The sequence below is a fragment of the Anabrus simplex genome, chromosome 1, assembly GCF_040414725.1.
Source record: "Anabrus simplex isolate iqAnaSimp1 chromosome 1, ASM4041472v1, whole genome shotgun sequence".
Lineage (NCBI taxonomy): Eukaryota > Metazoa > Arthropoda > Insecta > Orthoptera > Tettigoniidae > Anabrus > Anabrus simplex.
The window spans coordinates 829,330,466-829,342,985 of NC_090265.1; the positions used below are offsets into that span (position 1 = coordinate 829,330,466).

General features: G+C 38.3%; 1 protein-coding gene across 4 annotated transcripts in view; it reads left to right on the forward strand.

Moving 5' to 3' along the window:
• Positions 1 to 12,520, forward strand: part of LOC136873914 (protein lin-54 homolog) — a 264,832-nt gene that overhangs the window by 57,945 nt on the left and 194,367 nt on the right. For 3 of the 4 annotated variants that reach the window (XM_067147255.2, XM_067147265.2, XM_067147274.2), the window contains exon 4: positions 7,393 to 7,623. The exons of the other annotated variant lie outside the window; for it this stretch is intronic. In XM_067147255.2, the coding sequence (XP_067003356.1) occupies positions 7,393 to 7,623 (231 nt within the window). The remainder of the gene's footprint in view (positions 1 to 7,392; positions 7,624 to 12,520) is intronic. 4 annotated transcript variants of the gene reach the window in all.

Sequence of the window (12,520 nt, forward strand, 5' to 3'; positions counted from 1 at the left end):
CACAACCTACTAGTATTATTTGATCTCATCATTTTCCAGTTTAACCAATATTCCTTCGATATTTATTATTCCTACGTTCCATCGTAGTTATTTCCTCGTGGGTACCTTTACTAAACGCACTGTTCTGCTACGTGTTATCCGCGATATCTCTAATTGTATGAGAATCCACTTGGTGAACTAATTATTTCCTCTTCCAAACCCCTCTCTTCCTCCACTCTCTTCATCCCCGTTTTAGTACACAAGTCCTTTAAATTTACTGCTACCTTACATTTCTTTTCTTTTTTCCTGATATATCATTCCTCCTGGAAACTGCCCTTTCCTGTGCAGCTTGCCTGGAGTGAAAATGTCTCGAGCTCTCCGACTAGTCATCAGTGGCTCTAGTTCCACCTTGCTAATCGACCGCTACTGCAATTGCTGGTGATTCAGCACGCTAGTGTTCACCTGCTGTGGCACTGACTTTTTGTACTGCTGACTCGTCTGGTCATTGACTAGCAGACCATTTTCTTGACCAAGAATTGCCTAGCTCCACAAGCCTATTTCTGCTGATAAATGCTTTTAGTCCTGCATTCCTTGCTTTGCCTAAATGGAAACATAATATTTTCATAGTTTCCTGTTCTTCAGGATAAAGTTCTTTCCTATCCAAATTTTAGTTCCTTTCAGGTATTTTGCGTTAACGAAGAAATGTTTGGTCTTTAGTCCTGGCACCAGATATATTTAGCTGGTCTTCTTCTTCATCATCATCATCATCATCATCATCATCATCATCATCATCTTCTTCTTCTTCATTTCCCGTTTCCAGCTTCTCGGGTTGGGTTGTGAATCAAGGACCTCCATCGTTGCCTGTCTCTCCACCACTCTTCTCCTTTTTTAAGTACATCTTCTGATTTCCCTCCCATCTTCTCTATGCACTCCCACACTGAATCTGTCCCCCTCTTTCAGGGTCTTCCTCGTGGTCTCTTTCCTGTTAACTTCTCTGAAAAAGCTTTTTTTGCACTCTCTCTTCTCCCATTCTCATCATATGTTCATACCACTGTAGCTTTGTTGCTTATATCCTGTCTTAAAGTTTCAGGATTCCTTTCCTTTTTATAGTACCAATTTACATGGTTTGTTATTGGACATTGGAAATTTTCCAGCTAACTCATTCCTGGTTGCCAGCGTTTCACCCCAGTGTGCTAAGTTGGGCTCATCAGTTGGTAAATAGCACCCCCACCATGGCTGGAAAATTTATAATGTCCAGTAACGGACCTTTTATACTGGTATTATTACAGTTGAACCTGACTTATACGTATCTCAAGGGGAAGAGGAAAAACTACTTGTAACACAGAATTACTTAGAAATCAGACTTATGCAATACATCACATATTTACTGAAAAACCAATGGAATAGACCTACATGTGTAAATACTTGCAAATAATAAATACATTAAGACAGAAAATATTATTTTGAACTTGGTCCAGCCTTAAAGAAATCAGATAGTCTTTCACTTTTCTTGCATTAAGAGTATACTCCTCCTTTTGCAAAATTAGTAATGAATTCAAAGCATTTTCACATTGATGTAATGCCTACACGCATTGATTGCACTAAACACTTCACTCAGTTCAGGTGTTTCAAGATTTAAGTCGTTATCTCCATCTCGAATGTTACTATCGCTTGTAGCTGGTCCATCACCTCTGCGTTGTTGGCGTACATCAGCAATAATCTCTTCATCCGGTAGTTTTCCACATACTGTCAGATAATCATCGAAACGCTGAAAAGTATCGAATTATACACCCTCCGGTAGCGTTAGCTCATTGCCAGACAAAACTTCACCCCATTATCATTTTCTTTTGTTTCCAGGGCGAAACCGCCCTCTTTGCTTGTAATGTATCTTAATCTTTGGCGGCGGGTCAAAAAAGACCAAGGTAGAGGAGGAGCGAAGAGGATTCGCTCGGTTGGCCTTTGTTGAGCCGCCAGTAAGTAAGGGTCAACAATGTCATTCGGCGAAACTCTTTGTGTTCTGCTTCAGCATTGAAACCCGACTGCTCTACTTCCGCCTATGCCGACAAAGAGGAAACTTCGAAAATACAGTATTTCTTTTAAAAAAGCACATGCTCATTACAATTACGCAAAACTCAGTTATATTTCAATGACACTTAATACGTATAACAGCGAATTATGTATAAATAAGGTTTAATTAACACGCTTCTAAATTACATTTTACCGGGACCTAAAGGAAATTACGAACATACGAATTACGTAGAACAGAGTTACGTATAAAGCAGGTTAAACTGTAATTTACTCATTCAGGACAAATATTTCAGGTTCCCTATGGGAATCAACATCTATATCATTCTGTCCTTTTTCTTATCACTTCATTTCTAATTCTATCCTTTCTGGCCTTGCCCTCGATGCCTCTTACGAATTTCATCTCCGCTGCCTGTATTCTACTCTCGTTTTGTTGTAGTCTTTGATCCAGCTGCATAGGTTAGTATGGGTTCGTAATAGGGTGAATATAATACTTTTACATTTCTTCGGGACATCTTGGTTCCACAAAATACCCCTTACACTCTGGTAGAAGCTGTTTGCTTGTTGTATTCTTTTCCCAATTTCCTCGGTTATCTATCCATCTTCTTTGATCACACTCGCCAGGTACTTGAAACTTTTAGCCACTTCCAGAATTTAACCATTCAGTTTTATCTTTCCTCTTCCTTCCTTCCTTCCTTCCTTCCTTCCTTCCTTCCTTCCCCTTGTCATCACTATTGTTTTACTTTTCTCTGTGCTTACTTTCATCCTAAATTTTTCTGTCTTGATTCCATACATCTACTTGTTTTTCACTTCTGTTTCATCCTCACCCCATATCACTATATCACTATATCATCTGCAAACAACATGGCTTTTTTTGCCTGTCCAATCTCTGTTTAATGCCTTATGAATTTCATCCACGACTATGTTGAATAGTATGGGGGAATGTATAATCCCTGTCGGAGATCAGTTTCAACTTTAAACCATTTTGTTTTTCCTATACTTGTCTTCACACTACTAACACAATTTTTGTACATTTGCACTTCCACTCTGTTAACTTGTTTTTTTCCTTAATATGACCCATACCAACTGTCCGGGCATACTGTCATAAGTTTTTTAAGTGTCAATAAATGTCATCACTATGTCTTTTCCGAACTCCCATCTTAGCCGGTCTTCTTCCCATATTATATAAATTTAAGAACTAGTATAAATTGTTCTATTTAGTCAATACATTCAAATTTATTGGCAGTTCAAGATTGCAAAAAAAATCAGATTAAAAGTTCTTCCCATATTTTTCTCTACTCTGAAAACACTATTAAGCTGGGTGCACATTGAGAAGCAGTTACTCGCAGAGCAGGGGAGAGCAGAATAGGACAGCGCTGGGCTGATGAACTGCGAAGTGCATAGTTTACAAGACTGAACAATATTTCCATGTTAGCAATGTTCAGCGTTCATATGGACTAAGCAACAAAAGTTTAAATGTATTACTTTTTTTTTTCAATTTGCTTTATGTCGCACCAACACAGATAGGTCTTACGCCGATGATGGTATTGGAAAGGGCTAGGAGTGGAAAGGAAGCGACCGTGACCTTAATATTAACCTTTCAATTGCTACATGTGAGTAGCTACTAACACAGTGGCACATTTTCCATAAAGTACTGGGAAGTAACATATAGTGAGATACTCTTGTGTAGTATAGTATTTTTATCAGGTTCAAAAAGTACAGAATATCTATTAAGCTGTCAAAAATGATCATAATATGAAGGGCAAGGCATCTGGCTTGCTGAGGAATACAACGGGAACTTATGGTGAGATACTTTTAAATGGTCAGGTATTTTCATCAGGTTCAGAAAAAAAAAAAAAAAAAAAGCCTTACTATCAAGCTATTAAAATGATTACAGTGCCCAGGGCAAGGAAAGAGAATCTGTCTCAGTGAGGAAAGCAACAGGAAACAACTTTCGATCCAAATGATTCATTTTTCAGTGAGTAATCAAACTTTTCATATGTACACAAAGAAATTTCACACGTAACCAGATGAAGATTCACACAGTTCAAATTATTTGATACCGAATCTTGAGCAATTAGACGGTATGAAAACTTTCCACGACAAACATCCCTTCCACACAAAAGAAACTCATCTACAGACACATCGCTTTCGGGTGTGTACACACTTCAGAAACTGCTGTTCAAGTGGTCCAGAATAGGTTTCAATTTTTAAAGTTTCTTCGTACCACATATGGCTTCATCGTATGCTTCGTTATCGACGAAGTGTAAGAATTTGAGGAGGAGCTAAAGTCTTCTTTCAGAGAACAGCTCCAAAAATATTGGGGTCTCTAATATCTGTCGATGAGAAAAGTAGCTCTTGTTGTCAGGTAACTGATGAATGCCTTGCAAGAGAAAGAATGCAAGTAAAGTTATAATTTCATCTTTATGCATGTCAATCCACTGATTCATTCTCTCAAGGTTGGTGTGCTTTCCAAAAACTGTTGAGCATATTACTTCCGCTAATTCAGGAGTGATAAACAATCGAAAATATTCTAGTGGATTATTTACGTCTTCATTTAGTCCGGATGCGCTGTAAATGTAAATCTCGGCTGTTAAGATTCTACCTTCGTCCATACACCGAGCTGAATATCACCGCTAGTGCTACTGTCACGTTCACTTGAATCATTTTCACCATTGCACTCGCTATCTCCTGACATTTCAACATTAGTCTCACTATCAGATGATGTATCACTCTCCAAATTGTCACAGTGTAACAAATCAAACAGTTCTTTTTCTCGCAGGCCTTTCCAAGCTCTGCTTGCACCTGCCATAATGCACTACCACCACTCAGCAGCCTGGCGGCCAGTACCGGTTGGTACTGGCTGGCTGCCAGCTGGGTGTGGAACGAAAGCATTTCACCCAGTCATGTGGATTTAGGAGAGTGATGCTGTAGGCAAAGTGCGAAACTAACATTCACGCACAAAGGAAAGCTATCTTGGATCTTACGACGGAGTAAGTCGTCATACCAATCGCCGAAAGACATTTGCAATGCGATGACAAAATATTCTGTCATGGCCACTTCGTAAGCCATGCGGCTACGACGATTTATTCCGTCATTACTGCTTGAAAGGTTAATGTAGAGCCCCAATATTTGCTGGGTGTGAAAATGGGAAACCACGAAAACCATCTTCGGGCTGCCGACAGTGGGGTTCGAACCACTATATTCTGAATGCAAGATCATAGCAATACGATCCTAACCGTACGGCCAACTTGCTTGGTGAATTAATTAATACCTATCTCGGTTATCATAGTCGGTATGGTAAAACAATAGAAGACATAAATGATCGGAAATTATATTTTCTTTAACTTTGGTTATGTAGTATTTATTAATAGGATCGGAGAGAGCGATAGGGAGAAAACCTTTATTTACAGATGTACTGCTAGATTTTCATCTAGTTGCCACAAGACACAGTATATTAAAATCAGTCAACACTGACAATCTGTTGTGAACATGTTTTCAGTTATATTTGGCAAGACATAGTAAATTATTTTCTCTACTTATTTCTTCACATAAATGTGATGGTGATTGGCGGCCACGGAGTTGGTGATGCTGCTCTCCATAACCATCTTTAGATCTTGAAGCTGCCTCTGTGAATCAGTGGTAGTGTGTCAGCCTCCGGATCCCAAGATGGCGGATTCAAATCCGGCAGAGGTAGTTGGATTTTTGAATGGCGGAAGAAGTCCATTCGACACTCTATCGTATGAAGTCGGCATGTAAAAGATCTCTAGTGACATATTTGGTGTTTACCCGACAAAATTCATTAAATCTCAGCCATAGACACCCAAGAGAGTTTCGGTTTACTCAGTCTGCCATCAGGTAGGCTTAGAGTAAAACAAAACGTCAAAATTGACGACCAGACAGCTAGATGGCGTCAAATCGAAATGTCTGCACACGGCAGCTGAGGCCATATGATTATTATGATTATTATTGTTGTTGTTGTTGTTGTTATTATTATTATTATTATTATTGTTATTGTTGTTTGTGTTGTTATTATTATTATTATTATTATTATTATTATTATTATTATTATTATTGTTATTGTTGTTTGTGTGTTATTATTATTATTATTATTATTATTATTATTATTATTATTATTATTATTATTATTATTATTATTATTAGAACTTGACATGAAATACCCAATGTTGCGAGAACTTGGGCTGCGGATTGTTACATAGATATTTGGAGAATTAAATGTTAGGCCTTCTCCTAAACTACCATTTTACCCAGTGTGAATAAAATTATTTATAGCCTAGACTGTAGTGCCTTTACTCGTGATGCGTGAACATAATACATAACGGAAATCAAAATTAAAAATTGCATTGTAGTTCACATGGTTCCCATAGTACAAAACATAGCGAGACCAAACGGCTGTGGTCATTTTCTCCTCTATTTCTCAATAAACTATGTGACACATGCCCAGGAGACTATGTTCCAAACACTGCATAGGGTACAAGGAAGTAGGTGCAGAAATGTATTATCCTGCTCTGCTCTGACCTGCCTCTGAACGTGCGATGATGCATTGATTTGCATGGATTACAAAAGTCTGCTCTACCCTCTGCTGCGTTTGCTGCTTTGCCTGCGTCCTAATGTGCGCCTGGCTTTTATCATTAAAATCCTCCTCCGAATCAGCCAGTCCTTCTCATTCTATCTACCCTCTCTCATGCCATTTCCGTTCAGCTCAAGCTTCTTTACTCTTTTTTCTAAATCCAGAACTTTATTCTTAAATTTATCCAACTTGAGGTTATTCTGCACCAAGCTCTCCTTGATGTCTCTTAGTTCTGTTTCTAAATAAGTCTTCAGCTCATGGAAATCCTTATTTTGGTCCATCAGTAATTCCCTAGTCTTATCCACTTGACATGCCTCTTTCATAACCTTTTTCAGCTTCTCACTATCCTCCCTAGACAGTCCAAGGCCTGGGTTCAATTCAGCACCACCAATCACCAATAGCGCCATCACAACCGATCACCAATAGTACCATCACAACAAAAATTTAACACCATTTGCATAATATTACAGAAATTGTTGACCTTTTTTTTTGTATTTTACTTTCAGCAGCCTGCACTGCCATTTTCCCATAACACATTGGTATTGTTCAATTGAAACTCCCATGTTATATTCACGCACTAGTAGTTGTACTCTGAACACACACTCAGCACTTCACCTCCTTTCACCTCACAGGTTGGATTGCAACTCGAGTGCCTTCCACCACCAGTTAATATTATGATAATTCAATTAATTTTGTTATTTGTTCTCTGCATGACAAAGGCGTGTCATATTCATGTGCAAATATTTTTTGTAGTGTGCAAGTAATAATTTCCTTTCTTTAATAATTGCTATGTGCAGAGTATTATTGTGAACAAGCTGGTTTCATCACCATCAAAGATCACAATGATGCCTGCTTCTACAATGGTGAAGTCTCCAACAAAGATCCTGCCTGCACCTGTGAGTGGCATAACGCAGTTGAAGCCTGCTACAGTGTCAGTAGCCACTGTGTCTGGAGTTACAACTGCTGTCACAACTGTTAACACCAACGTGAAACCCCTTGCGAGCCCTCAGAAAGTTATTATACGTCAGGTTTGTATGGATGTTTCTGAAACTGTTGCTTATTTGCAGATTAAGCCATTGAATATTTCTTTGGGAATTAATTGAACCAACAACTAATCTTGTAACGCAAAAAGAAAAGAAAGCACACATACATGCACACATACATACATACATACATACATACATACATACATACATCTTCAATATAGACCGTTATGCCTTTCAGCATTCAGTCTGTAAGCTTTCATGCATTTACTGAACACTTGCACAATCCTCTATTTGTAACATGCTGTGTGACGTCATTTAGTTCCATACCTCTCTTATCTTTAAATCATTAGAAATTGAGTCGGACCATTGTATTTGGTGTCACTCTATTTCTCATACACTTAACGACCGAGTCGATTGTTCTCCAACGTAACCTATCCTCTATCATTTGCCTCACATGACCCAGGACTTGTTCAATTGTTTTTCTAGGAAAGTGTAGGCGCTAAGAACGTTAAGGGTAGACCAGGGTATGAATGTGACAAGTGGATTAGAGCAGATGTAGGATGTAGTAGTTATGTAGGAATGAAATAGCCCAGGATAGGATGGCATGGATGCTGCATCAAACCAGCCTATGGACTGATGACCCAAATAACAACAGTACCTTATGCAAATAAGCTGGCTATGACTTAAGCATTGGTTCTCTAGATAATGATGCGAAAGAAAACATTGAATCCTAAACCTACACAATATTTTAAAAATAGAAACACGGAAAATACATATACCTAGTACGACGTTGATAATGAAAATTGCTGAATAAATAAACTACTTCCTTCAGCTTTTCCCTGATATAGCAGATATCTTGGATTCAGGAGGTCAAATGGTTTGTATCGCGATTGACCTGTCTAAGGCATTTGATAGGGTGGACCATGGGAGACTACTGGCAAAAATGAGTGCAATAGGACTAGACAAAAGAGTGACTGAATGTGTAGCTATATTTCTAGAAAATAGATCTCAGAGAATTAGACTAGGTGAAGCTTTATCTGATCCTGTAATAATTATGCATTTACTAGCATATTAGACCCCTTTTCCCCCCACCTTTACAGTCCGAAAAGTAAGAGAGTCCAATATGTGATAACCTTAAATTTTGTGCAGTGAAAACATGACTTCTAGGCTATAAAGAGCTATAAGTTGTACATGTAAACATTCTACACTGTTCTTTAACAAACTTATGAATGTATTTGAGTTATACTGGCTATTTTCGTTGGAAGACATTATTTCTAAATGTAAAAAGTCAATAAATGGTTACACGACTTTTAGGCGTACACATAAGGTAAATATAATCCATTTTAGTTACTCATATCACGTCATTCGTTTCATATCATTAATTCCTCTGACAAGGACGATGTCAGGAAGGCCATACGCTATGAAGATTCGTCTCCCTTCATACTCGACCCTGTAGAGAAAAGGGTTAAGGGTATCGTATTATCATATTATGCAGTATTGATACAAAATAACTCGATGGCCAGTCATTTGTCTCTGTCGGTTGACCAGTAGGCCTACCACAGTACTTACCACACAGTAAACATGATCACTGCTTTCATTTTAATTGTCTTGCACCGCTAACTTCCCTGCAACCGGCGTGTAGTCATTCCAAGTGACGTCATCTTCACTGCCATCTTGTCAGTCATGCACTGCAATAGAGACAGAGCGGGGTGCCATCTTTTTGAACCTTTTAAAAATAGTTTTGTTCCCGAATATAGTGTCCAAACTGTGTGAAGTTATTCCTCAATGGTTTCTGGAGATGGTCTCTGATATTCCCAGCTGGTGTATATGTAGCAGAAGCCACTCCTACTGAACAAAGCCTTGTTATGTAAGCCTGCCAAACCACCAGCTGATAACTAGCGTATGTTACGAGTTGTATTTGTGAATGTAATACTTTGTGACTGGAAGCATTCTTTTGATAACTGCGTCTGTTGAAAACCAGGCCCTGTATATTTCATGCTTGTTCTCTACATTTATCACATCAGGATTTACCTAAACAGATGTAAATGAGATAAGAGAGACTGCATGGTTTAGGTTAGGTATGGTATGGTCGGGAGTGCCAAAAGTTCCACGATGGAAAGAATAAAAATAACAGGAAAGTTTGCCACATTTTCTATAGGTTTGGCGGTAATGCGTTTTATAATCATAGAGTTTAATTTTGTACATTTGTTGTCTCCCATTTTTTATTAATGCATACCCTAGTATGTTTTGTTCGGCGTGCCCAAAAATCGTTGAAAGTGAGTGGGGACATAAAAAAATCAATACAGTAAATCATACCTGCCAACATTCCTGATTTAGGCGGGAGACTCCCAATTATATAGGTGTTGATTCCTATAGGGAATGGGTTCCCTATGCGATTCAACACCTATATCAGACTCCCAATTTTCAACAGTTTTTTCCGCCTCCTGATTATTCCATTATTTCTCCCAATTTCAGCTTTTTTTTTTTGTGAACTTCAAACATTCAAATCCCGCCATTTCAGCTTTGTACACCAATGGCCGGAAGTCCTTCACAAAAAATGATACATAACCTGAATCTTAACTTTTGCGTCCAGGTTACATTTTCAGTCTTTTTATTTTCTATAACAGTTTCAGTTTCGTTATACAGTTAATTTTAACATTCCTTTGTATGTGTATATTTCAGTCCTAATTCTGTTTTTGACCTGAACTTCCACATTATAGCTTAATAAGGTTCTGATATTGGATTCTAGTAATACAATTTCAAAAGGAATAGAGCTAAACAAACGAAAACACCAGGGAACACATATACCACGGCGGTGAATTTCACTGTATTTTCAGTAACCTTTATTACCAACCCAATAAAAATGTTACTACATCTTCCGCATTACAATACCATCGTTAAAATCTGCTGGTAATATGCAAGAAAATATTTAACTTCTAGTTTGCAAAACTGCAGCCTACGTATCTGGCTGTTTACCTGACAGTCGTAGTACAGGCCCTAAGCCACTGAATGCCTCCAGTTTTCTTAACTTACACTCCACAATTTATCTCCTAAAACGTGTTGTGCTTCAGTTTTCGTAGAGTTTTTGATGTGTTTCAAATAGATTCTTCAATAAAAAGACACCATGTACACGCTACACTGTCGTCAGAAACATACCACTTTGAGTATGGAGTAGGTCCTGGATTTTCTTTCAAGACGATGTGACAAGCCATCCTGCCGGGTGTAGTCTTCGCAAACTCTCCTACAGTCCACTCCGTGATGCCATCTGTACCTAATAACGTATTACTTGGTCCTGGGAGGCTTGTGTTGATGTGTCCCTTCTTTTTTCCAGCTTTTCATATTACATTTTCTACTGCTGTAATAGAACAATCGAAAACTTTCAGTTCTCGGCCTACACCAGGTATAATTGCAGTCTGAATGCTGAATTTCAGTACCAAGGTTTTAATGTTGACATCAAAATAACGTATATCATTAGGGAATTGTGACAGCGGAGGAATGTTCGCTACTCTCAGAGGAGGGTGACCCATTAGCCGCCTTTAGGAAAATGAATAACTATGGCCATAGATAGACTATCAGAGTTTCATAGTTGTGCTTACATTATTGTAGGGAGAATAATTATAAACAAATGTTTTCTCAACCAGAGGAATAAGCACATGTTCTAAAACATTTTATCATGATAATCAATACAGCAGTCATTTAATACGGATGATCCTGACCGGTAATCAGGAAAAGTCACTGAAGCTCTTAGCAATACGACAGAAAATGTGGTTAAAACAAGGCTTTAAAAACGTGAGCTTTCATTTTGACCGCTCCAGCGGTTCTAGTGTTAAATACAAATATTTTGTCAGTAGTATTCCCTCTTTACCTGGATTGGATTACTTGGATTACTATACTGTTTGCATTTTTAGATGCCTTGCACTTGCACGGAAAGTGCACGACGTCCTTAAAACCTCGTAGCTTTTCGAACTTTCCTATGACGGGGGCAGGAAGTCTCTCGCTTCCGTGTGCACTGCATAGCAACACAGTACATTTCCTGGCTGGCAGTTCTCTCCTTTAAAACCTTAGGTCCGTTTGGCCTCGGCATTTAAAAAATAAAATTTAAAAAATGCAGTTTTATCGACATTGACAACATTATGTGGTGTGTTCGAATTGATTATATAAGCCATGCTTTTTCGCCAACTGTCAGCATCGCCAGTGTTTGCCGATTCTCCCGCTCCTTACACTGCCTGTTACGTGATATTGTGGCGTTTCCTTAAAATGCCGAATACTAATAATTACAATCCCACTCGAACTTAAGCAGATATGAAGCACACTGTAGACACGCCAAAGTTACCCCTGCTCATACCGGAAGACGCGTTCTTTCATGACGCGGAGAAATTTTGAATTTAAATTGCTCTGTAAAATACTATATATTTCAAAATGTTAAGGCAGTTGCGAATTAAAAGTCTGAATTTCGTTAACGGGACCGACATTGTTCTTCGAATTACGAATCATCCGTATTTCGAATTAAACAATTTAAATAACATGCAAAACCGTACCTCATGTTTCCAAGCTTCTTGCAAATTAGGCAAGATTGTGAATGAACCGATTTTGAATTATCAAGGTTCTACTGTATTATTATTATTGTTTGTTAAGTACTTTGGTGAGTAAAACAGTTGTCATTGGATTGTTTTTATCATCATTTTAACCTAGTTCTCTCCCAAAAAACCCTATATTGGCCCGAGTTACGAGATATTAAACGATCACTTTGTTAATTATCTCGCCTGCCTATATTAATAGGCCTAGCAACAACCGTGAATTTTCTTTACTAAAATAAATGTATTTCCTCATCCCGAGGTAATGCAGTTCTTTTTTTAGGCAGGCCCCCAGTGGAAGGGAGTTGCATGTACCATTTTTACTGCAAATCAACCTTCCTGCCATTCGTGAATCTCTGGCAATA